A 26,503-nucleotide genomic window follows, 5' to 3' on the forward strand; every position below is an offset into this window, starting at 1 on the left:
GGTAGCCGTTTTGGTTCAGGGTGCCTTTCACTCTGTACAAATCACCGACCCTGGATCCAGCAAAACAGCCCCAGACCATCACGCTTCCGCCTCCATGTTTGACAGTTGATGTCACACACTGAGGAAACATCCTTTCGCCTACTCGACGGCGTACAAAAATCCTGCGTGATGAACCGAAGATTTCAAATTTGATTTGATTCATCAGTCCATAGCACCTTCTTCCAGTCTTCAGTAGTCCATTGACGATGTTTCTTGGCCCAGGCATGCCTCTTTTTCTTATTCTGACGTCTTAGCAATGGCTTTCTTACTGCAACTCGACCTATCAAACCTGCAGCTTGAAGTCTTCTCTTTACAGTTGAAACTGAGACTTGCTTATTACGACCACTATTAAGCTGTGCTTGAAGCTGTTGTCCTGTGAGCCGCCCATCACGCAAGCTGTTGACTCTCAGAAACTTGTCTTCTGATTCTGTTGTGGCTTTGGGTCTGCCAGACCTCTTCCACTCAGAGTTTCCCCCAGTTTCTAAGTGCCTTTTGATGGTGAAGAATACTGTACTCACTGACACCTTGACTTTCTTTGCAAATTCTCTGTAGGAAAGACCAACATTCTTAAGTGTTATGATGGTCTGTCTCTCTTCCATTGTTAATTGCCTTTTACCCGCCATTTTTATGGCAACACACTACTTTCTGCAGTACAATACTGTTCAAATAATGCCCACGGGGGTATGGTACCACAGTGTGTTCCAACAATACTTTTATACAAACAGAGGGGTTTGTAAGTAATCCAGACAAGTTGGAACACTTGCGGGAATTGGTAGCACCAACTTTCAAAGCTTGATCAACCTCCATTGCTGCAGAACAGCTTTACGTTAACCAATGTTAATTTCGTTGACAAAGACTATGACGAAAAATATTCGTCAACAAACCTTTTTCATGGACGAAAACTAAATAAAAACTAAATAAAAAGTCAGATATGATGACGAAGACTATGACAAAATATAACAGACACTTTAGTCAACAAATAAAAATGAGACGAAAATGTTAGGGAGGGACGAATGGAGAAGAGATCCAATCAGAACCACTCTTTTTTGTGGAACAAGTTGGGAAGAAATCCAATCAGAGCGAATCGTTGAGAGTAGGTTGATCTATGCGGAAGCAGCAGAGCCATTTTAAAAAGCCGCGGCACATGCAGGCGCAACAGCTAAACAAACGCAGCAGCAGTTACACAGGAGGACGAGTTTGCAGAACTTTGCACAGTTTCGAGGACGTTTTCACAACAGTTAGGTTGTTTACATTATACTTAGTTGTGTTTAGTTGCACAGTCTTAGTTAAACAGCTTTGGCTGATTTCAGTTGACTTCGCTCGTTAGCAACACGCTAACGTTTTTCAGTGCACCCGGTTGAAGGGCAATGACATGTCTCATGAAATTACTGAATTATCATGAAAAACTGAATTATTTTTATTTTTACTTTTTTTTTTTTTTTTACCTCAGGCAGTTCACCACGTACCTTTGTACCATTTCAAGCTATTCATTGGACTTGAACTGCTAAAATTTCAATAAAAAACTAGAAAAATTGGGGTATTCTAAAACTTTTGACCAGTAGTGTACATTTCTGATTAATTCCACAATTATTAGCACATTAATTATTTACATGTACTTATGAGTGAGACATTGGTGTGTGTCTGATATCTCTTCACTGGTGTCTGTGACACTCATGTCACAGGCCTGCTGAGCTGAGTCCATTCTCTGACTACATTGAATAACATGTGGAACACCTTTTGTCTACAGAAGATCTACAATTGCAATAGCCATTCAGTGTAATTATGACTGAAACCTTAAGGATTTTAACTTAAAAGTGAAGGATGACAAAAACAATCAAACTCATAACCTATTTGATACTCTTTCATAAGACTGAGTGACATCTGCCAGAGACTATGATTATTACATTATTATTATTATTATTATTATTATTATTACTTACATTATTAAAACAAGAAAAAGGTTGAGATAGGCCTACAACAAGAAGAGATGAGCTCACCTGAGGATGGAAAAACTCAAATCAATAGTGGCAATCACTGTTAGATTTGACGACTGTGTGGAAAACAAATCTATGCAATCTCCTGAAAAGTTTTATGAAGAATTGACAATCAGTAATTTTGTCTGTGCAAAATAAATGGAAGTAAAACAGGCTTGCACATGCACAATGTCATGAGCAGCAGCGGGGCACTCTGTGCACTCTGTGAGCTCTTTATATTTGACCCTTTGCCACTAAGAAGTGCCATTTTATTAAGCCAAAAGTGCAACTGACATCAGTGCCTCATTATGGGCCACTTAACAAAATTCAGGAAGCACAGTGGTGTCCCAACAAGCAAATTAAGAATACACAATAATATAATGAGACCAATAATAAGTGTAATGGCCCTGAAAGCAAACGCCTGAAACTAATATGGAAGTCATACCATCTTCTCTACTCTATTTACCAGTTCAATGCTGAACTTCTGTATTCAAATGAGACAGAAGTGTACAGCTGTGGCAAGAATACAGCTGAAACAGTACACAATGCAAGTTATGGAAAAGGCATATAGGATGGTTTACTGAAAACATCCGATGGTTTTAATTATATAAATACTGTATTAAGATTTTGTAATGGGAAACATGGAATTAGCAGTTAGCTATGTTTCATTTTATTCTAACCTCAATAACATTGTCTATTTTTCTATTGCTGGATGTTAGGAGTAAAAAAACAACTATAAATCATTAGCACAGCAAATAATCTATGTTTAAAGTGTTATGTGACAACATTGGGTGAAATAAAGAAGAAACTCCATAGCCAATGTGTGATGGGAAGATTATTGATGTACTCCCCAGAAAACAGAAAAGAGAGGAAGGATGCTTTGAAAATGTCAACCTCTTAAGATGAACAACTGACCTGATGTCATCATCAGCATCAAAAACAGCTCAGTCAAACAGAAGTAGAACAGCATATTATACACAGCAGCATGCACTGCTACAAAAATCTCATTACAACATTGAAACTAAATAGGAACTTACTTCGGAAAAACTAACAATTGCTCATGTAATGTACTAATCCAAAGAATGCAATATAACAACTTTATGTGTAAATGTGTTGAACAGTCCATCAGAAAGGGTGACTTTCTAAAATACTGCTGCTGAAACCTATTTGTCATGACCCTTGGCGTCAGATACCGACTCACAGGCACTCACGTGCACTCCCGGCCGGTCCTGCTAGCAGAACGGAAAAACGGAGAAGCTTTCAGAAGAAACACTACGCACAGAGAGTGTGACTTCATTATATGCTCAGAATGCAATTACTACATATATATTTTAGGGCTGTCAAAATAACGTGTTCATTTCGATTAATTAATCTGAAAAAAAATAACGCAGATTAATCCATTCCATATTGACGTTTGACCCGGAGCCGTTCTAGCCACCATTCGACTGTAAAATGAAGGAGGGAGACGAGAATGTGCTGCCTGGATCATTGATTGGAACATTTACTTGTAAAAATCTTCTTCCTGAATAGGGTTGGCTACCGAAATCTGGTGCCACTGATATGTCTGCGCTTCTCTGTGATGCTCTGAAACAGACAATACAGGCAACACAAACACCGCTGCACATGACGCTAGTTAACACTATACTTGATAGCAGCTAATGTTAGCCTACCGCTAGCTAGTAGCTGGATTAAACATGGTTAAAATGCTGACAGCTAACGCTAAACGGTGTAAAGTGTGACTGTATTTTACTGTAGAGGATTCAACACCGGGATGTAACAATCTGCAGCTGCCGTTGTCGGAAAAACAACACAGACGGTGCGTTCAATGAAACTAGTAAACTACAGTCTCGTGGTGCATTCAAAGTTATTGTTAAATGTCCTTTTCCCATCTGGTGGTTGTTTTTGTCGTTCAACAGCAATTTACTAGTGAAATAAGTTATTGTTATAGTTATTACATTATTATTAAATAATTTCATTTTGACCATATGGCCTTAGCAATAAACAAGCCGTTCTTTAATGTCACCGACTGTTATTTAGTACCCTTTTTTTACTTTCTTAAAAAGTATTGGTTCAGGCACCGTTAATTATGTATGCGATTAATTTCGATTAATTAATCACAGAGTATGTAATTAATTAGATTACATTTTTCAATCGATTGACAGCCCTAACATATTTACATAGCAAATATTTATTTGCTGCTATATTAATGTTCTTAATATTGAATATTCGAATACATGTTCCAAAATTCTTTTTATTTGCTCTCTCAGTTACACAACCTCAGTTACAGTCTGTATAAACACATATAGATAATATGACTTATTATTGGAAAGTTAACATAATAATTGGTTGTCATATTTTTTAGTTAAATCATTTGGAAAATGCTTTTTCTCTATTGCTGTGATATGTAATTCTGTCTATTTCCTTATTTACAGTATACAAAAATAATAATATGGATTGTTATGGCACTGCTCCAACATAGAGTAATGTTAAGCCAAAATGAAAAAAAGATCAAGTAGCTAATGGCAAAATAAAGTATATTATTATAAAGCATAAAAAGTATATATAAAATAATTATATCAGACGTTAACACTGGATCCTTTTATTGTGTAATAATTGATTATCATGCAACGTTTCAGACATTCTGTTACATGTCCATCACGATACAGCTCTCTGCAGCCAAATAGAAATCCATCAGTGTCATGAGATGTGTGAAAACCTGTTGTATTATAGTTGGCTTCTGATATTGGAATTAATGCACTGGACAGTCATTGAACATGAATATTCTGTTGCTCACAGGAGAACCAATCTGCCGGCCCAAGCTGCTATTTATTATGAACTGCTCAGAAATGGAGGCAGCTCTTTTAAATCCAAAGTTGATATGCACTTCACTCGGTCAATTTACTCCTCCAGTTGGTTTGTCATTATGTCCTGTCACCGCACAATTATATTTTAATGGCGTTGAAAGGGTTGTCGTTTTTTTTTTTCAAAATATATCTCTACATTTGTGGAGCTAAGTTATTGAGATGGAAAACGTAAGTTCACACCTATTGAAACGGACACAAAAATGTTTTCTTGATAAACAACCTCAATAAACGTTGCAGGGCAAAGTATTAGTGGAGTAAAAAAAAATTCTTTGCTGTGGTTATAAGGCAACAGAAGAGACAGCAGAAAAGCTAAAACACATGAGAACATGGAAGTGAACAGCATTCATGGGCTGTCATTTCCACAAGTAAACCCAAGCTCAACCTAGTGTGGGAATTCAGCACAGACGAGTGATGAAGGTGGCTCACAGTGCAGCATAAAACATTTTTCTGCTGTAAAGATGTGCCATTTGGTATTATCCGTGGTATGTGCTGGGAGAGGACTGCCTGTGGGAGATTTAATATCCCTCTTGCTACCTTTTTTCAGCTTTACAGCTTGACATTCAAACTATCCAAATTGATTTAATAAAGTTACCAGGCTAAATTCAATAGATACAATTTATTACTTGTCAAAGGTTTGGTCATCAGAGAAATGTAAGCATGTGTGCATCGCTATCCATCCCCTCCTGAGAAGATCTATTTTTTTTCTTCTGATATCTCTAGACATCGTAAGGGCCAACAACAAACTCAAATCATCTGTAGTGCTTCAAAAGATGGTCATAAACCCTTCCAACACACACCTGTCCAACATCAGATTAGAAGTAGTTATGTTCCAACATTACCTGGCCCTAAGAAACCTTTGAAGATTGTGCTTGCCTAAACAGATTACACAAATTAGCTCAAACTGCTTTAAACACATCTTTTATCACTACATTATATTTATATTACAGTATGGAGCTACTGTATAAGGGGGACGTATAGGGGCAACACATCAGCAACAAGCATCTTAAGGTGTGACTTCTTGCCACAGCTGCATCTGCTTGAGGCTCAACAACAATATGGCATCTATGCCTAAATATGGTATGTTTAGATATAATCTCACTCTGTGTCAAAGGCCCTGGTCATAAGAATCCTTGACAATTAGTAACTGACACTAGATTTAAATATAATCAATGTTTATAATACCCTAGAAAGAGATTAATGGCTGTTCTGTTCAACATGCATACAGTATAGGCAGAGAATAATAAAAAAATGCAATCAAAATGATGGATCTCTGAGTTCTGCCATAATTACATTGTGTGAGTCATCGCCTTCTCAACAAATAAGTGGTTAACCGTTGTATTAAGTGTCCTTGACAGGGGGTTTACATCCATAACTTTTTAAGACCATGCTGTCCAGCTAAAATGAAAACACCTACAAATGAATACAGGTTTCACGAAACTGCACAAACCCGTCCAGAAAACCATTTTTGGACATGAGTAATTTACATAAAAATCCAATAAAAGGACTTTCAGATGTTGAGCAACTAGGGATAAGGTTATTTCAATACTGCTAGATTGAAGGATAATATCCTAATATCCTAATAAATGTATTCCTTCGTATAATATTGTAAACCTTCTGTAAAACTAGCAGCTTGTCACCATAACAACTTTACAGAATTTTATGGGTTAGGGTCTGAGTGTGTGTGATCTGTGTAGATGTCCACCTACAGTACTGCACAAAATTTTGGCAACTCAATTCTGAGATAAATGTATCATGAAAAATAGGCAAAGAACTAAAACCTCACATATCAATATTTCATCTGTGCAGTGTGCACCAAATATGAACCCTAACCCACATGACTAAATGGTTTCCAGATGACTGTGTGGAGTGTAAAAACATTAAGATTAATACCGTTTCTTCTGCGTCTTTATAGTGAACAAGTTTTTAGAGCTGTTTTTTATTCAGTAACAATGGTTGTGCACCTGGCTTCACCAGAGCCAAAAGCCAGAGCAAAAGCACACGTGAACTGGGCTCATGTGAGGATAACGAGCCTTGGAGAGGCTTCTTATTTTGGGAATACACAAAGAGGTAATCCTAGCCCCGAGATGTCAACATAATTGGCATCCACAGCTGTTGATATACTTCAAGAGAGATGTGTTATGTGGGGCTGCAGGCCTGTTTGATGGAGGATAACGATAGTTACGTTATTGTAACTCCGGATTCTACGAGTATAGGCGTAGCCCTCTAAGCCACTCTATGGGTTTATCCCTTCGTGCATGCGCAGTCGTGAAGATTTTCTTTCCCGCCCTTGCGTACCGCTCGGGCTTCAACTACGTCCGCAAATACTGTATATAAACAGACCCGTGGACCCGTTGCTCTGCTCCCAACATAAGCTTTTTCTTCAGCTAATGTAACTGGAGCAGGTGGCCCGGATCTTAGAGGGCTACGCCTATACTCATAGAATCTGGAGTTACAATAACGTAACTATCATTCTATTTCATATAGGCTTCGCCCTCTAAGCCACACTTTGGGTTAGGGCGAAGCTGATGTAGTCAATGCCACCTGCAACCCAGAGCCCACAAGTGGAACATAGACTAAACTTTTTTCCCCTCACTGTCTCTCTCTCTCTCTCATGCACTGACAGGAGACTGTATCAGATAAGACGTTATCTAGGTAATGGAGCCTGCCATGGTAATGATTTGGCCTAGCTGGCTGTAAGGCCCAAGCCGAGAGTGCAGGCATGCATGATTGGTGAGGGTAATACATGATTGATAATTATGGGACGCGCGAGTTCCTCCCAGCCACCCAGAGGGGGGAGGACCCCAGGCAGTACACATGCACCGGCACATATCATGATTGTAGGCGTGCGTGGTAGTGAGAGAGGATGTGTGATAGTGACAAGACAAAAAAATATATATATATATATATATATATATATATATATATATATATATTATATATATTATATATATATATATATATATATATATATATATATATATATATATATATATATATATATACATAGGCTATACATATATGTGGGACGCCGCTCTCCTCCCGGCACCCGGCAGCAGACAGAACACACATACGACGGGGCATCATTCGCTGTTGAGTGAGGATAGGACCGAGTGGGTCAGAGAGGGCTCGGACATATCCTGCAAATAGAAACGGATGAAAGGGCATGGGGATGCCCAAGAGGCCGCTGCACAGATGTCGGCTACTGACATGCCTCTGAACAGAGCCGCTGATGCCGATAGTGCCCTTGTAGAATGTGCCCGGATGCCCTGGGGGAGCTCCGCCCCCTACGTGTTATAGGCCTGGGTGATAGCCTCGCACAACCAGTGAGACAGACGCTGTTTTGACAGGGCCGCTCCTTGGGAGTGCTCCCTATAATGAACAAACAGCTGCTGTGTCCGCCTTATGTCCGCCGTGCGTAAAACGTACTGTGATAACGCACGCACCGGGCACAATTGGTGGGAAACCTCCTCCGCGTCATTGTTATGAGGCGGGGGGGAAAAAACCCTGGAGGGAAAAAACCCTTGACCGAAAGGAATTTGTTAAAATTTTCGGTGTGAAAGAAGGGTTAGGCTGTAGGGTGGCTGTGCTCCCGTCCCCTCTAATGGAAAGACAGGACGGCGAAACTGACAGCACGCATAAGTCGCTCACTCGCTTGGCTGACGTCAGGGCAAGGAGAAGCGCCGTTTTTAGAGACCGCAACCTGAGAGGGGCTTGTGCCAAGGGCTCGAAAGGAGGCTTCCCCAGAGCTCGAAGCACCAGGGCCAGATCCCATTGGGGTGTGAGAGATCGCACAGCGGGTTTCTGTCGTCTGACCCCTTTCAAAAAACGCTTTACTAGGGGGTGCGCAAAAGCCGTTCTCTCTCCATAGCCTTCGTGGCAGGATAAAATGGCCGCTGCGTAGGCTTTGACTGTGGACGGAGCCAAGTCGTTATCTACCAATGTTTGGAGATAAGTCAACACGAGAGGCAGGGGACACGATATAGGGTCTGTTTCCCTCTCCGTGCACCAGCGTTGGAAAGGGGACCAACGCTCTGAATAGTGCGCACCACGGCAAGAGGCAAGCCTAACCTCTGCAAGCGTTCCCGCTCAGCAGCCAGCCCCACAGTCGCTGGGTTATCACCGGGGGGTGGGATATCGCGGCGTCCAGCTGTGACAGGGCGTCCTCGCGCCACGCCAATTGCCAGGGGGGACCTGCCAGCAGCTGGACCAGCATCGGGAACCAGGATGCGCTCGTGCGCTCCGGTGCCACCAGGATGACCGACAGATTCTCCTCCTGGATGCGTTCCAGGAGACGAGGGATCAGAGGGACCGGGGGAAAAGCGTACAGGAGGGTTCTGGGCCAGGGATGGTGGGAGAAAGCGTCTACGCGAGGGGTGGATAGTCCCGTGTGCTCAAGGAAAACCACAGAGCGCACTGTGTGTTTTCTCGTGAGGCGAGCAGATCCACCTCCGCTTCTCCGAACCTGCTCCACCCATAAACCCATAGCGTGGCTTAGAGAGCGAAGCCTATACGAAATAGAACAATTCTGAATGGAGCTTTTCAGGGAGGCATTAGCTCTGTCCCAATTCAGGGGGCTGCCTTCGGAGTTTAATTTGAGATTTGATTTCTCGCCTAAAATATTCTCAGAACTGAATTTAATGATAAAATAGCAGACGAAATGTGTAAAAGAAACGTACTGTAGTTGACCTGTTTCTTTGCTGCTTTCTTCTTTTTTTTTACATTTTAAACTGCACACACACTTTTCATGAGATGAAAGGCTATATGGAACTAAATAAGTGTTGTCTGTATTGTGGTCCTGTTCAAAGGTACATGCCAGCCACAGCCACAACCAAATACTCAGCTGCTGAACCACACAAAGAACATGGCAACGGCTTATTGCTACACTAACACTACTTCAACGTTACCTTTGAATTTCATCAAACATTGTGTAATTCAATCCATGTACTGGTCCACATTCAAGGTAGCCAAGTGTTTTTGCAATCATCACATTCAGCATCAAAACATCAAGAGACACATCTGTTTCATTCTTCAGTACCTTTTCACTTGTCAGTGCTTTCACATTGAAAAAACAGCGTCATTGTACTGTTCAATCTGGCAAACAGAGGGTTAGACTTTTTTTGTTTGTTTTTTACACAGCACAGCTGGAGACAAAAAAACTTCAAATTCAGGTCAGGCAGTCATCTTACATAGCTTCTATGGCAACTAATAAGTGCAGCTTGTGTGTCAAAAAGCTTGTTCATGACGTAAATTGTTACATGAGCACGTTTTTGAACAGTGCAATTTGTCATATTCATTATTACATTTATTAAAGAGTTTGCACATTCATGCTTTCTCCTATTAGGTGCAGTAATATGTTTTTTGTCTGAGAGCTGTCAACATTTACATATTTTGGTGCCTTAAACATTATAATATCAGTTTACCTTGGGATATTTTCCAGGCGATACACTGTGTTGTGATATAGGATGCATGAAGAACACATCCATGTGTATGCTTTTGACATACAACTTTAAAGGTAAAATGTAGGAGGTATCGCTTACTGTTTCCTACCTTTCAAAGAGCTGTTGAAACAGCTATACAAAAAAACACAACACTTCCTTAATTAATATAAAAGTTGCCAATCTATAAATAAGATATTTGTATAATATTATAATTTGTAGTTAATTCAACGCTGGGCTTTTGTAACTCCTTATTATCAGGTTGCTCAAATAAGTCCCTTAGAACTCTCCAATTGATCCAGAAGGTTACAGCGTGTGACTGACAAGAACTAGGAAGAGAGATCATATTTCTCTCGTATTAACTTCTCTGCATTGGCTTCCTGCAAAATCCAGAATATAATTTAAATCCTTCTCCTGACCTACAAAGCTGTTAATGGTCAGTCACCATCATATCTTAAAGAGCTCATAGCACACAGAATGCAGAGCTACTTGTGGTTCCTAGTCTCGTAAAGTAGAATGGGAGCCAGAGCCCTCAGCTATCAGGCTCCCAGTTTCGGTTCGGGAGGCAGACACCGTCTCCACATCTAAGAGTAAGCTTAAAACTCCTCTTTGATAAAGTTTGTAGTTAGGGCTGGCTCAGGTTTGCCTTGGAACAGCAATTAGTTATGCTACTATAGTGTTAGACTGCTGGGGGACTTCCTATGACACACAGAGCTCCTCTCTCCTCTCTCTGAGATAACTTCTGTTATGATTTGACACTATAAATAAAATAGAATTGAATTTAACTAAGTTATATACTAATATAATATTTGTATAATATTATAATTTGTAGACTAAGTCATATACAAATGACTCTCTTTGCAAGTCTGGGGAAGAGAGAGATACTGCTCTCTGCAGTACACGCCACATAAATTAGGATATGGTATCAAGATGAACATGGCTACTGAACACTCACAGCTGAACTCCACAAAAGATTTCCCCCATTTATCAAACCAGAACTGATAATAATTTTTACCTGTACCTGTTTTTTTATTCTGACTCTTATTATGATATGACAACTTCAGAACATTGCTGTGTTTTATGATGCCAGTGTAATGCAGAAATAACACTAATAATGACTGTTATCGCTCCAAATGGCTGCTGAAGTCAGTCAAACAATCACTGTAACCTTTCTGTTGTATGTAATTCCCTGATGATGACACAATATCAATGTAACACCCTCCGTAAATGTGATTGCACTGTGTGCCTTTATTACAACACACTTACAATTGTTGATTGCTTTTGCCGTCCAATCAGAAAGCTCATTTTGGTTAATGGATCTTATCTCTTGCTTCATGAATGTTTAAATGAAATATAGCCACATCGTCACTTTCAGTTGTGATATTGGAGGGAAATAAAATACTTGATTCATGTAATATATGTAAGAAAACCTACATTTTACATGTAACATCTGAGGAACTCTGGCTGCATATACATTAATATTTATAGGTGAGGTGAAGAGGGAGACACAATACTATATCCCGGAGCTGCATTTGAGACCATAATGGAAAACATAAACATGCTGGGTATTGTTTATAATGTCATATGCACCCCTAAGGACTTATATACAGGCATTGAAACATGCACTCACATGTGATTTGATATCAATTTGGAATTTGTTTGGACAAAACAGAACAATCAAAAGTTTCTTTGTTTCTCTTTCTGTTTTATGCACTTCATTTCATTTTCATTATACGGACAAATTAACCTTGACTGTCCTCTCAGAAACTGTAACAGTTCCACTCCTCGTCTGTATCCTCCTTCACAGCACATTGAAGGTTATTAGTGCAGTTTCTTTACCTTTCTCTGAGCTAAACCCTTGCCAGCTGTGTAGTGAGATAAGGGCCAAGTATCTAAAAATAACCTGCTCAATCGGGGTACAGAGCATCCCGTGTCATTCATGGTTCTCCTTTGTGCCCCGATACAAACATCTTGAGATAGCATTTTGGAAACTGTATAAGATAGCATCACGTCTTCTGTCAACCTTTTCTTATTAAATTTGACATTCACTCACTTCCTTTTCACCTTCCTCCTACTACTCGCTTGCCTTTCTTTATTTACCACTATCTCTTTCCATTTCCTCCCACTATCATATTACGTTCATTTTATATCATATATCACGTTCTATGCTTTTGTTCTTTTTGACTTTGCCTAACTCTACGTTTCACATCCTCTCCATTCACTTCTCCTCACTTTGTCGACCTTACCGTTCCTCATTCAATCACACAAACGCACCCAGACACACACTCATCTCAGACTCTGTGCTTCGCTCCAAGGCCACTCTGCTAACAGCCCACTACTACTTCTTCTAAGGGTGATGTCAAACATTAGACTGAAAAATGTCATGGACAACTTCAGATATCTGTAAAGCAGGCAACCAAACAGCTTTTACTTTATATTACCAAACAACATGACATAAAAAGCAGCATGTTTAAAAGGTGCTAAATGTGTAAATTTGTGGTTTCTTGAAATACAATTTCCTATTGTTTCTTTTCACAAAAAAGTTGGCATTCCCCGCCAAACACACAACGGCAGATCTGTCTCTGTGTTTGATGTGGAAAGCAAGAAGAAAGATCAAAGTCACTAACAGCGCTTGATTACAGCAGAAAGACTTCAGCAGGTAAGCTGACATGAAACAAAATCCAACCCATTTGCAAAAAATGTCAAGGCTGCTAGTCTTCTCACCATTAGTTTTGTTTACATGACAGAATCAGAATTTAAAAGGACCACTAAGTGATTTGTTAGGGTAAAAAAAAGAAAAGATTTTTACTTTACTTTTACAGGTTTATTATAAGCTCTTTTTATTTTTTTTACAAAGCACAGATCCACTGTCTGACAGCTGCCATGTCAGACTATGTGAAGAAAACATACTGTACTTGTTTAAGCTGCTGGTGTTTACTGTACAGGCTGCATTGTTATGTGTGTTGTGTTTTGTTATCGCAAGTCAGGTATGAAAAACAAGCATTATACCTTACTGGCAAAACAATTAGGGCTAGAAAGCGAAAAAGAAAAATTGGAGTCAAGTGACAGCAGAAAACAGGAGTGAACAGTTTGGCCTTTTCAAGCTGGATTGCTCTGAAGATGGATAAAGGATTGTCAAGTAATTGTAAGTTATGAAATCGATGGTGTGAAACCTCAACTTTTTAGATGGTAAGGGAAAAAACCTTCAGAGAAGATCTACTGGCAAATCAGTTGCAATTTAACTATTTCTATAAACAGCAGTTTTAAAGCTGCACTAATAAATATATTTATATTAACATTGTATATGACTATGTGATGTTTAAGGTGTCACTGGTAGTGACGAAGCCCTTAAAACAAATTATCATCCAAGGCTTTTTTAGCATCTCCAGCTCATTGTTTAGGTTTTATGGCCCACAACTTTACTGTTTTGGTTGAGCTTTCTGTTCTCATCAGCATTGCTTCCTGTCACAGAAGGCAGCAGTTACCTGCTGAGCACCAAACATCAGACCGATAAAGTTAGTGACTAGCTAGTGAACATAGTTGGGCATTCAATAGCTAAAGAGACAGATTTTTTCCCTCAGGAGTTGGTAGAGATCAAAACAGAGCGAAATGGAGAGTGAATATTGGACTGGCATTCATCAGGTGACCAGAAGCACAATTCCAAATAAATGCTTATGTTGCTTCATGTCTGCTGAATATGTAAATGCAAACACTATAACAACTTTATAAGGTATAATGTCAGTTTGGTGTTTACAGTGTGTTCTGCTGCCCCCAAGTGGTGAAAAACCAAGGAATAGTGCTTTAAAGCTATAGTGCTTAGTTTCGGTCTTCCCCATGAGGAATTCTAAGTAATGACAACAAAACTGTTGACGCATTCACATTAGAGTCCGGATTTCTGTCCTAGCCCGGCTTGCGTCCGACAGAGTCATGACCGAACCCGGCCCGAGCCCAACAGTCATCAAGAAATTTGTGTCCGAGCCCGACCCGAGCCTGACAGTTAAAATCTCATTTTTTTCTCACACTAATGACACATGTACGTTTGTTTGTGTGGAAAGCCCGCTTTTATTAAGCAACTGTAGGAAGGCATTCGGAAATGTCAACAGATGAGCGCAGTGGATATGACACATACCTTTGGTGTGGGAGATCCGCGTTCGATTCCCACTGCGATACATCAACCAATGTGGCTCCCTGAGCAATGTAATGTCATTGCAACATGTAATACAACAAGCGCATGTTAATAAGCTGTTAAAATGTTTGATGTGCTAACCTTTCGTGATTGCTTCGTTTCCGACCGTGGTCAGAAAGCCAGGGGAGACATGTTACCTCCAGGGCCGACGTTATAAAATGAATAACGTCAGGGTTAAAATCCTGTTTCTGGTGAGCAAATAAATGAACTTGGCTTTCAGTCCGGGGTTTATCTCGGACACCGCATACACTGTGTACAAAACATAAACTTATTCCACCAACTCTGCTCCGGTCGCATCTACATGTCTGCTTCCTCTTTCTCTATCTCTCTTCTGCCCACTTTACTACGCACTGAGCTCTCTTAAAGGAGCTGCAGCACCATTTTACAACAAATTATTTTAAAGCAGATTTTAAATTACATTGTAACAATTTAACAATTCGCCCTTATGAAATCCAATCGCGGCACGGCTGGCTTGGAACGCAATAGACAGACGTGGCAGAATGCCCCGACACTTAAATTCAACTAAAATGGAACAGTGAACAGTCAGTCTGTTGAGATGCCTCTCCAAACGCAGAAACGAAGCGCAGTTACACCATAAAACGTTAAGACACGTTGAGGAAAAAAAGATCCGTATTTTGCTGTAATCCAATGACACGGGGGAAAAAAAGTTATCCACAGTGATCAGTAGATCCACAAACAGAGTCACAGTGTATCCAGCAAGGCCGATACGAGCGTCACATTCACCAGCCAGCTCCAAAAAGGTGAACGAGGCCTCTCCACTTCGCCGTTTAAACAAAGTGGAATAAACGTATAAAAGTCCAAATCTACACAAAACCCACAATCATATTTTATATTATATATTTATTTATATACATGGCATTTAGGAAACCTTTATTGCAAGGTTGGCACGGCAAGATGTCCAGACATAATGCAACAGTAACTTTCGTTTTTTTGCGTCCTGCTGCTCCCATCGTCAGCCAGGTAATATTTTTTTTACTAAAGCAGTATATGAAACTGATGTATTACCTACCACCATTTAGTTGTTTTGTGTTATTTAAGATATTTATAAAATATCTGGTCATGCCAGATGTAATTATTCCACTCATTTTTTAAACAATGCAATTACCCGTTTCAGCCACCAGGGGGGCAGTGCTCCCCTTGCCCCCCCAGCAAACTCATGGGTCAGACCCATCTGGTAGCGAAGGAGGGCCAAGACTAAGAGCTACATGGAAAAAAATTGCACAAAAAAAATGCACCAAACAAGCCACTTTGAAATTTTGCTGTTTTCATGAATACAAAAGTTGGGTGACCCCCCCCACATCCTAAATAATGTTGGGTGACCCTCCCCTCAACAAAGAATAAAAAGACATGACCCTCCCCTACTTTCCTCCGGTGGTCCACTCCATAAATACCGAACGGTCCCTTACTGCCATCAAACTTTAGGTCAGCATGCAGTATGAATGTGCATGTGTGCATGTTAGAGAAATGTGTGTGTGTGAATGGTACACTGGGATGAAGCTTTGGTCATTTTACCACACCATTAATACAGAGAGCGAGAGAGAAATAGTGAGAAAGAACAGAGGTTTTTAAGCTTTCCAGACACCACTATCCTTTGCAAGTTTAATTCTTTTTGAATGAGTTTAGGTGTTAAATGAACCCGTGTTGGAGCTAAATTAAATTCCACAGCTAACATTAGAAAGGTTTCTATTAAAGAGCCTTGGCTCCAAGAGCATCTTGGCCCGATAAAGGCAGGAATATTTATAATTTCCTACAAGCTGCACTCGTTTTGACCCCAGGGGTTCAGCAAGGCAGCCAAATAGCCCATTAATTCTATCTGAAAACATGGTGCAATAGAAAAACACCACAATATGCAACCTCTGATGATTTGTTTGAAGGAACATTCTTACTTACAAACTGTGCAGCTCGACATCCCAGTTCTGTCTCAGCGTGGGGCAAAGCTTCTGAATTATTAACATGTATGTATCACAATGTCAATCCAGAATTAATTGACATTGAAAGTCTTTACTTCTGTTACAAATTTTTCATTATTAACTGTAATCACAACACATCCAGCACACAAATCCTAGGAAAACAGAAAATGATTTGCATATCAAGGAAGGAAATCAGAAGGCAAAAACCAATGAATCATTTTTTTTCTCACACACTGCGATATATTTTAATCAAAAAAGGCAAAGGACACTTTAGATATTACATGTACGCTTTAAAAACTAAAAAACTCAAACAAACTTTTGATTTAACTCCCAACATGAGATGCTTTGTTCTATCCAGTGTTAATTAATCTTTTTACACAGAGCCGGGTGCCGAGCTTAGAATGCAGTTAAGAATATCTTTCATATCAAAACCAGGCCTGAGATTATAGCTTCCTTTGTTGTCACCAAACTCACTGCTCCAGACTTTCTTATTGTAGTTCCACAGTGCCATGGAGACCAGTGATCAAGTCAGACAATTAACCTAATTTACTAAAATATTAATGAGGAACACAAACTTGAAGACACAGAACTTAGCTTATCAGTTGTTGAAATAGGCCAGTTGCCAAAGGTTTGAATTAAACAACAGCAATGTTGATGCACAAGATTAAATAAAAAGTCTGTGTGTGTCTATGTTGGTATACTTTTGAATGCATTTAAGCTCATACATGTCTACGCGTGTTTTAGTTCATGTCAATTGACATGAACTAAAACCACAATCATTTTTATAATTAAGTTTTGTTGCTTTTTTCAGTTTCATATTCATTTGATGCTGTAAATTAAATGCCTTTTGGTTTTGGATGGTTGTTTAAATAAAACAATTTATTTTTTTTAATTTTTTTTTTACTATTTCTGAACATTGATGGAGATTGATTAAAGTGCTCATATTATGCTTTTTGACATTTTCCCTTTCCTTTATTGTGTTATTTATCTTTTCTGTGCATGTAATAGGTTTACAAAGTGAATTATGAACCTGAAAATTAGCATAATATGAGCACTTTAAATGGTTATTACTCCAAAACAGACTCGGACAGGGTTCTGTTCAAGAGGTCCTTCAAATTATATGACACTTTGAAGTGTTTTTCTAAACTGACACCTCTATCAGCAGGAACACATTATATCTTAGTCCCTTCCAAAACTCTAAACAAATTACTACAAAAACATCACATTTATTCCTGCTTTGTCACCGATGGACAAAGTCATAATTGCAAATACCACTTGTCACTTAAATGTAAAACATGTCGGTTTTAGGCATTTGCTAAAATAATTGATGCCATTTTTTGTCTCTTCTGTTGACGTGTTAAGGGAGACCTATTATGCTTTTTTGGTTTTAGGACAGAGACAGCCGGAGACTGACTGAAATGGAAATAAAATACAAGTATGAACCTGAAAACGAGGATAATAGGTCTCCTTTAAGACATACAGTATATTACCCTAGCAGACATGGGCAGATGACAGAATTTACATAATGTAGACCCTTGTGGCTACACAGACATCAGAAGTATAATTTGAACTCAAAATTTGAAAAATTCATTGCTAGATTAATCGATTATAAAAATGATCATTAGTTTCAGCATGTGCATACAGGATGACAGTGTAGTTCATGAATGTGGACACTGTAACAACACTGAAGCAAGAGTCAAGTTTTGTTTTGCCTTCTCACTTCCCCAATTACTCCTCATTTCGACCAACCCTGCACCACAGAGTTCTTATGAACTCACACGACTCATCTGACCTCCCTCTCCTCTCTCCTTTGGCCCCTAGGTCCAGGCCACAGTGTCTAATAGAGATGTTGAGCAGAGAACGCAGAGGGGAGCAAGCTAAAAGTCTCTCTGAAGAAAGAAGCAGATTATATATAGCCACTGATTAAGGCAGAGATTGGAACATGACCTACATGCATAACAACATTTTCTCTCACTCTCTGCTACAGAACAAGCCTCTGTCCAGGACCAGGACTCTACAACTGGGAGAATTACTCTAATTATAACACCAGAGTCAAATTTCAATGCATACCTCATTAATATTTCTATCATTATTGGGTTAATAATGTTTTTTTTAAGGCGTGAAAGACTTGGGAGAGCCAGTGGCATGCCAGCGAACCTTTGCTTCCAGTGCACCTGTCATGCAGATAAAAAACAATGCTCTCATCCATTGTGTCTGTATCGTGTATCAGATTATAGTTAAAACAGATAACTCCCTGTCACACACAGGGCGTGTTCTCAAAATAGCTGTTCCCCTGGGTGACTCATGGGGGATGAGCGGAGGAAGGAGGGAGAGAAAGAGAGAGGGCTTTCTCCTTCCTCATCAATCTTTTGGATCCCGTCCCACTGATGCCAATGGCCGCTATTCCACTTGGCTCAGCGGCGAAGTGGCAAGCACCGGCAGGCAGCCGCAGGGAGCACACCTTGCTGAGACTTAATCCAGATTCTTTCATCAGCCACCTGGGGTTGATTTCACACCCCTGTTCCTGGACAGTGAAAGTGGCTGATTATACAGCCAGTCAGTCCCCTTCATCTCCCTCAGCTTCAGCCCATTACCCAGAACTGCTGCGCTGCACTGTCTGGGCTCATGCAGACACGGAGAGGACGCAGAGCGGCAGGTCATAAAGGCGAGACAAGATCAAAGGCAATAATTTATATTTTTATGTCCTACTGGCATATAACAATTTTCTGTTTTCAGGAGTTATTAATTTGTTTGTTTGTTTGTGTGTTTGTTTGTTTGTTTGTGTGTGTGTGTGTGTGTGTGTGTGTGTGTGTGTGTGTGTGTGTGTGTGTATGTGTTGGCTTCTGCCAGAGGACGCATTTGGACACAAATTATGGACTACATACCAATTCGATGACAGCTTCTCTAACTGCCTTGCTGAGGAGTTGGAGGTGTGCAGCCTGTCACCTTTAACTCTTCGTCCAACTGCTCACAGTGTCCGTTTCTTCTTCTTCTATTATAATATTATGCCCATGTCTTGTTTTGTAAAAGCATTTTTGATAACCGGTCCCTGTGACAAATGCATTGCATTTCCTGTGACTGCTTCACAATAAAAGCCACCTTGTGTTTTGCCACCCAAAGGCAGTTTGTAAAGAGTATCAAAAATGGGGCTTAATTTCATGAAAATCTTATTTTAACTTTTCAACAATACTAGTCTATATCCACGATGTTCCACTTCCGGGATTCCTCCGTTGTCAACGGAAACTTTGCCCGATTTTCCTCATTTAGGCCGGATATCCGTTACCTTCCGCTTTCTTTGTGTTGGCATTTTAAACTCCAGTAGATTCATGAGAACTATGGTTAACTGCTCCTCAGATCTCTGCAGGGTAAATCCAGACAGCTAGCTAGACTATCTGTCCAATCTAAGTTTTCTGTTGCACAACTAAAATAAGTTCCTTCCTGAGGCTATTTAGCAGAGGCGCCTTTGCGCTTAGCGCTGCCCAAGACGATTGTGATTGCTTTAAAGAAATGCCAATAAACCAGAGCACGTTTTTCTCCCATCCCGGGAATGCTGTATGCTGTATACCGCAGCGCTGTGGAGGAAGGTCTGGCAATGCGAGACTATAACAACTAAACTAAATACTAACATGCCCATATGTACATTAACCTGAAGAGTCAGATGGTTTGTTAACACAGAACCGTCTGAGAAGAAAACTGTGAAAAGGCTAGGCACTTTAAAAAAAAAATACCTGGCAGGTGATCAGATGAACCATCTGTCTATCATGTCTGCCACCATTGTTTTGAATGAACAGTCGCGGCCATCACACATCCCTAAACCGCGCCAGTAGCTGCCAGTAGCTCCTCACTGAGGCTGATTGGTTTACTGCGCTGCTGTTCAGACACAAACACTTTTAATTGAAGCCTGACATGATGGATTTTCGTGTGATATGTGATCCCACAATTCTCATGGGATTCTGTGATATCGCAACAATCCAGCTGCCATGCAAGGTAATATGTACATGGGGTTTTTGCCATAATTGTGCTCAAATTGCTTTATGGGAATCTAGTGATGTTTTTTTTTAGCTCAAGCTCAACAGAGCCCCACTTTAATTAAAGTGCAATAGCCTACTTAAATCAGTGGCGTAACCCTTTACTAAGCTTAGACAATGGTTAGAGTAGTGTATAAGTTTGGTAATGCATCAGCTGGAGTTGGGGTTACAATGATGGATAGACAATGCAAAGTGTTCTACAGTAAATTGGTGTGCAGTGAATGTATTAGTGTTTTTCACTAAATGCTTTGGATTTTCTGAAAATTAATATTAAAAAATATGGTGAGCCAATAACATATTTTAGTATATTTTGTACATCAATATAACATCTGCATCTTGCAGCTTTTTGTGATATGGAAGTAAAAACAGATTTTTGAGAATTTCCCTGCGTGGCTTTTTATGTGCATTGACAGATTAGTAGTCTCTCTTTGCCAGACCATCCACACGCTGCAGAGCGGAAGAAGGTCTGGCTAGTCCACACAGCATTCCGGGATGGGAGAAAAACATGCTCTGGTTTATTGGCATTTCTTTAACCAATCACAATCGTCTTGGGCGGTGCTAAGTAGCCTCGGGAAGGAACTTGATTTGGTGGGCATGGGCGGCACTAAGCTCCGCACGCAGCCACTGAAAAATAGTCGTGCGAGAGAAAACTCAGATTGGACAGATAGTCTAGCTAGCTGTCTGGATTTACCCTGCAGAGATCTGAGGAGCAGTTTAAAATTCCAACACAAAGAAAGTGGAAGGTAACGGACATCGGCGAAAATAAATGCATCCGGCGGAATTTCCTGTGGCACCGGAGCAATCCCGGAAGTGGAACGTTGTGGATAAATATAGATGTTATTAGTGACCTCATCACCTGAGCATATGTCAGTTCAGCATGTCAACAGATCGACAGGCGACAGTACTTGTATTTGTAATTATGCAGAGATTAGCCTCTCTTACGGCACATTAAAGAGGAGATTTCAGGGTGCACATAATGCACTAAGCACCAGTATCTGAATTTATTTTATTTCCACATATTTACTTTTGTTTTGTTTGAGTGGGTTGAACTTCTACATAACAAAAACTGTACCTGTTTGTTTTTCTCTTTTACATATTTCTTATTCTAAGTTTGTGGGGGGAGAAGATGATTTTAGCTGTTTTGATCAAAGGAGGTTACAGTGCTTGGTGCTACAGAGACAAATCCTAGAATGAGATAATAACAATTTTTTGTGTAAATTTAAAATATCCCTATTTATGTTTTCATGTTTAAAATCTCAAACATTCTGAATTCTTGGAGTAAGAAATCAGGACTCAAAGAAATGTGAAAGATTTTAGATATGTGATCGGGTACAAAAATATGTCTAACAACATCTGTTGGCTTCATCATTTCCCATAAAGGTAGTAGACCTGTGTCGCTGTATAGAGAGAATATGTTAACACTCACAACATGATTTTTAATCGTATTCTATTGAGAATGTGATGATGTATTAAAAGCATTTTAAATAATGTTTCTTAAAGACGAGTGCCTTGGGTTCTTCCTTAATGTCTATTGGACTCACAAAATGATTTTGTGTGCCTTGAACATGCCTCAATTGATAGTTTTACACATTGTATTTGACTGTCCTTGGTTAGCTATGAGGATCACTTCTCTCGGAGCTGTGGACTAGTGCTGCTGCCTATTGTGTATCGGACATAATGGCTGCACATTGTTCAGGGTTCACAATTTACATAATGCTTTCACCTTGGCATTTCTATCCTTTTGTATGTGCGATACAAAAGATCTGCTTATAACTATTACAAAAAACTCAAACACACTGTAGCACAGGTTGGTAAAGTAGCCTTTTAAGCAATTAGAGAGACTAAAAGAGCTATTCTGGTCCAGAGATCCATGCATGACTTTTCTTTTGGTTTCCATTTCTTCATTTTTGAAAGTTTGAGGTCTGCCTGCCAAACATGTCACTCACATCAAGGAAACATTTTGTTGGGAAATGGTAAGGGTACAGATTCAATTATTGGCAATTTATCAAAGATGTTTTATCAATATTAGTAAAGTTATGAATATGTGTATTAATAACTTTACTAAATTGACAAACAATCAAAACAGGGCACCACCCTGGAATCAGGGACCAATAACTGAACTGTGAAACAGTCTCATAGGTGGTGTTCTCTTTAAAATACAAATCTTAATTAATTTGATTCATGTATCTGGTATCTTTGAAAGGAACAAAAGAAGTGTGAAATTCAAGCACTGACCTGTTCCAACAGCTGTTAATACAATAGATATACAAATAATCACAAAAAACTGCTCTTTAAAGTATACTAGAATTTATTTAACTTCCAAAGTATTAATTGTCAATCAATAGTTCTTCAATCAATAAACCCCTATATACTTGTTACAAACTACAACAAAGCAAAACAAACAGACATGTAGCAGACTGTGTGTGTGTGTGTGTGTGTGTGTGTGTGTGTGTGTGTGTGTGTGTGTGTGTGTGTGCGTGTGTGTGGGGCTCTAAGTGAGGCAAACAAAATGCAATGAGTATTTGTGCTGGTAGATAAATGCCACACTTCCGCCCATTACTCACACTGGCAGCCCCAAATAAGTTGCAGCGAACTGAAGTATGTGGGCAGGCTGGCTTAATGCTCATTTGAAATTCAAAGTGGTTTTCATAAATTATTTAAATTTCTCAAAAAAAAAAAAAAAAAAAAAAAAAGAAAATCACAAAAATGCATCTAGTGGATTAAAGGACAATTCCGGCGCAAAACGAACCTAAGGGTTAATAACGGATGTGTACCCACTCTGTCGTTCTCTGGGACATGTTTTCATGCTAATTGATTGTGTTTGTAGCTTGAATGACGCTAGCGCGGACCGCTGGTTAGCTTACAACGCTAGTACTGGGGGCACAGGGAAAGTAAAAACAAATTGCTATTTATACCACTAAAAAGGCTCAAAATATCACCAAACTTCAACGGTAGCATAGTGAGGGTCCCTACATGTTCCCTGAAGCATTGAGAACTTTGTAAGTGTACCGACAGTTTATTGAACAAAGAGCTGCGGGAGCTCCGTGAAAGGGCTACGAGAGAGAGAGAGAGCTATGCCGCAACAGAGCCTCGTACTTCGGAAAACCAGTCATGACTTACAGCTGGCGATGCCAACTAAAATCAAAAGCAATTCGCTCAATATATCTGAAATAATCGCCCCGATGTAAAACATAACTTGTCTAGTTTACTTACTCAGTGGATAACTGTCCATCTGGTCCCTCCGGTCTGGGTTGCCTTCTCCAATTTATTTTCGGGACATGGAAAAAAGTTTCCCTGTTCATCAGAGAGGGGGAATCTTCAGACTGTACAAAACACTGCGTCTCCTGGGTGTTGCGACGCAACAGGTCCCACTCCGTGCAACACAGATATTCCTGTTCGGTGGCCATAGCTTCACAATGTCCGCAGGTACACCATCAGTTTCCCGAAGTACGAGGCTCTGTTGCGGCATTGACTACCGGTAGCTCTCTCTCTCTCGTAGCCCTTTCACGGAGCTCCCGCAGCTCTTCGTTCAATAAACTCTCGGTACACTTACAAAGTTCTCAATGCTTCGGTTAACATGTAGGGACCCTCACTATGCTACCATTGAATTTTGGTGATATTTTGAGCCTTTTTAGTGGTATAATAGCAATTTGTTTTTACTTTCTCTGTGCCCCGAATACTAGCGTTGTAAGCTAACCAGCGGTCCGCTCTAGCGTCGTTCAAGCTACAAACACAATCAATTAGCATGAAAACATGTCCCAGAGAACGACAGAGTGGGTACACATCCGCTATTAACCCCTAGGTTCGTTTTGCGCCGGAATTGTCCTTTAACATCAGAAAAAAAAATCGTGTATTTAACAAATACAAATACAGTGTAGCAATAGGAGAGATACAGGATGCTTACAGTGGGTACGATGTATTGTATTACAATGTGTATGTATTACCTGTGTCTGTATATATATATATATATATATATGTATATGTATATGTGTGTGTGTGTGTGTGTGTGTGTGTGTGTGTGTGTGTGTGTGTGTGTGTGTGTGTGTGCATATCTCTACTACTCACCCCAACGTCGTCATGGTGACAATAGTGTACCAGAAGGAAGCTGGGATGCTGGTGAACTTGGTGGAGCTGGAACCCTTCTCTGCGTAGAACATGACCGTGGCGAAGATGATGATGGCCATGGTGAGTGAGAAGAGGAGGAACCCCAGCTCTGAAGCACAACTCTTCAGTGTATAACCCAGGATCCGCAGGCCCTGCGAGTGACGGGAGAACTTGAAGATACGAAACACTCGAAACACGCGCAGCGTCACAAAGGCGCCGCTCACGTCCTCGTTGTTGGACATCACCAGGCCGATGTAGTAGGGCAAGATAGCCACCACATCGATGATGCTCATCACTGAACGCATGAAAAGGTAGCGGCTAGGCGCGGCAAACAGGCGCATTAGATACTCCACTGTAAATATCATGACGCAGGCGGTGTCCATGCAAAAGAACGCCACTGTGTAGCGTTCACCACATGGCATGTCTTTCTGGTTGGCTGTGGAACCACAGGGCACCGTCTCCACAACATTTGTGATTACCGAGATGGCGATGAAGAAACCAGTGACATAGTAGAAGACCAGAGCCATGGTGGAGGTGTGGGGGTTCTCAAAGGCCCGCCACATGGTCTCCCTGAAGTTCATGTGGGGCAGCTTCATGTCCTTGTTCTCCTCCTGATCATCCTGCAGCCGCTCTACATTCTCCCTCTTTCTGTCCTTGTACTCTTCGTAGCAGCAGTCGCCAATGATCTCAGGGATGATGCCAAAAAAGATCAACTCCTCATCATAGGCTGAGATGCACTGTTGGCGGGGATAGTGGAGCTTCCCTGTTCGGTAGAAGTTGAGGATGCTCCTGAAGGCATCAGGGTCTCTGTCAAAGAAGTACTCCTTGATGTCCTCATTGTAAAAGAAGTCTTTTTCAGAGCTGCCCAGCAGGGTGTCAGGGTAGCGGTCCAGAGTGGTTCTCCAGGTCTGAAAGCGACGGCCGCTGACATTGAGAATGATCAGCTCGTCCTGTCTCTTACTGTTGTCCATCGGTGAAACAGGCATGGGGCAGTTGGCAACAGGCATCCAGCCAATGGCTGCTGCCCTGGCAAAAGGGAGCCACGCTGCTGTCGCCATCGTGAAGCAGAGTCTTCAAAAGTAGTCCTCCTCACCTTCAGAGTCGAACTGACATCTGAGGGAGAAATGCCAACAAACAAAAGGAAACATAAAGCTGAAAACAGCAGCACACTAGATGATCAATCAAATGATCAGTGTTCGTCATCATGGCACCAAAAGAGGCCAGCATGAAGCTGGTGACATTTTGAGATCCAAATGAGTTTTCCTTTCTATTAAAATTTTAGTCACTCTCCATTCCTGCTTTCAGTCCAAATTCACCCCAAATGTCATCCAATTTCAAGGACAAAGCTGATATATGTCAACAACTAAAGCACAACCAGACAGGCAGCACACAGGTAAAGGTGGAGTCTAGTCAGTCAGTTCAGCACACAACCTCAACGTAATGTTTATACAAAATGTGTATTTCTACTGATATCTACAGCCTGCAAAAACTGTGACAAATTTGTTTAATTGCATTTGTAAACCAGATGACTTCTGCGTTGGACCTGAGCCTATATTGGCTTCAGACATGAATAACTGTACAGGTAGATGTAGGCTAAAGTGATGCAGGGAATCAGTTAAACTAACAACATCAGCAGCATCAGTAAACACACAAGCACAAACCTATCTATCCTGAGCTGAGCAGCATCATTAACTGACCGACAGGGAGACCACTGACTGTCAGGGACTGAAACAAACCTGTTGCATCGGAATAAGGAGGTGACTGCTCCGGATCTATCTACGTGGAGATATTACACCCTTTTTCGGTGGGTTAATTTAAATGTTTAGAACAGCCTATAAGTGACCTGAAATCGTTTTTGAAATAACCTACATCACGTCAGTTAATTTTTCATTTGAATTAAATTGCCTGTTTACACATATCTGAAAACATATTCAAACGTGGCA

The 26,503-nt window shown here is 40.4% G+C and overlaps 1 protein-coding gene across 1 annotated transcript in view; it reads right to left on the minus strand.

Annotated features, from left to right (window-relative positions):
• LOC144517095 (A-type voltage-gated potassium channel KCND3-like) overlaps nt 1-25,618 on the minus strand; it is a 74,529-nt gene extending 48,911 nt beyond the window's left edge. The window contains exon 1 of the mRNA XM_078248947.1: nt 24,522-25,618. Coding sequence (XP_078105073.1) covers nt 24,522-25,618 — 1,097 coding nt within the window. The remainder of the gene's footprint in view (nt 1-24,521) is intronic.
• Between the last annotated feature and the right edge of the window lie 885 nt (nt 25,619-26,503).

The sequence above is a fragment of the Sander vitreus genome, chromosome 4 (assembly GCF_031162955.1).
Source record: "Sander vitreus isolate 19-12246 chromosome 4, sanVit1, whole genome shotgun sequence".
Lineage (NCBI taxonomy): Eukaryota > Metazoa > Chordata > Actinopteri > Perciformes > Percidae > Sander > Sander vitreus.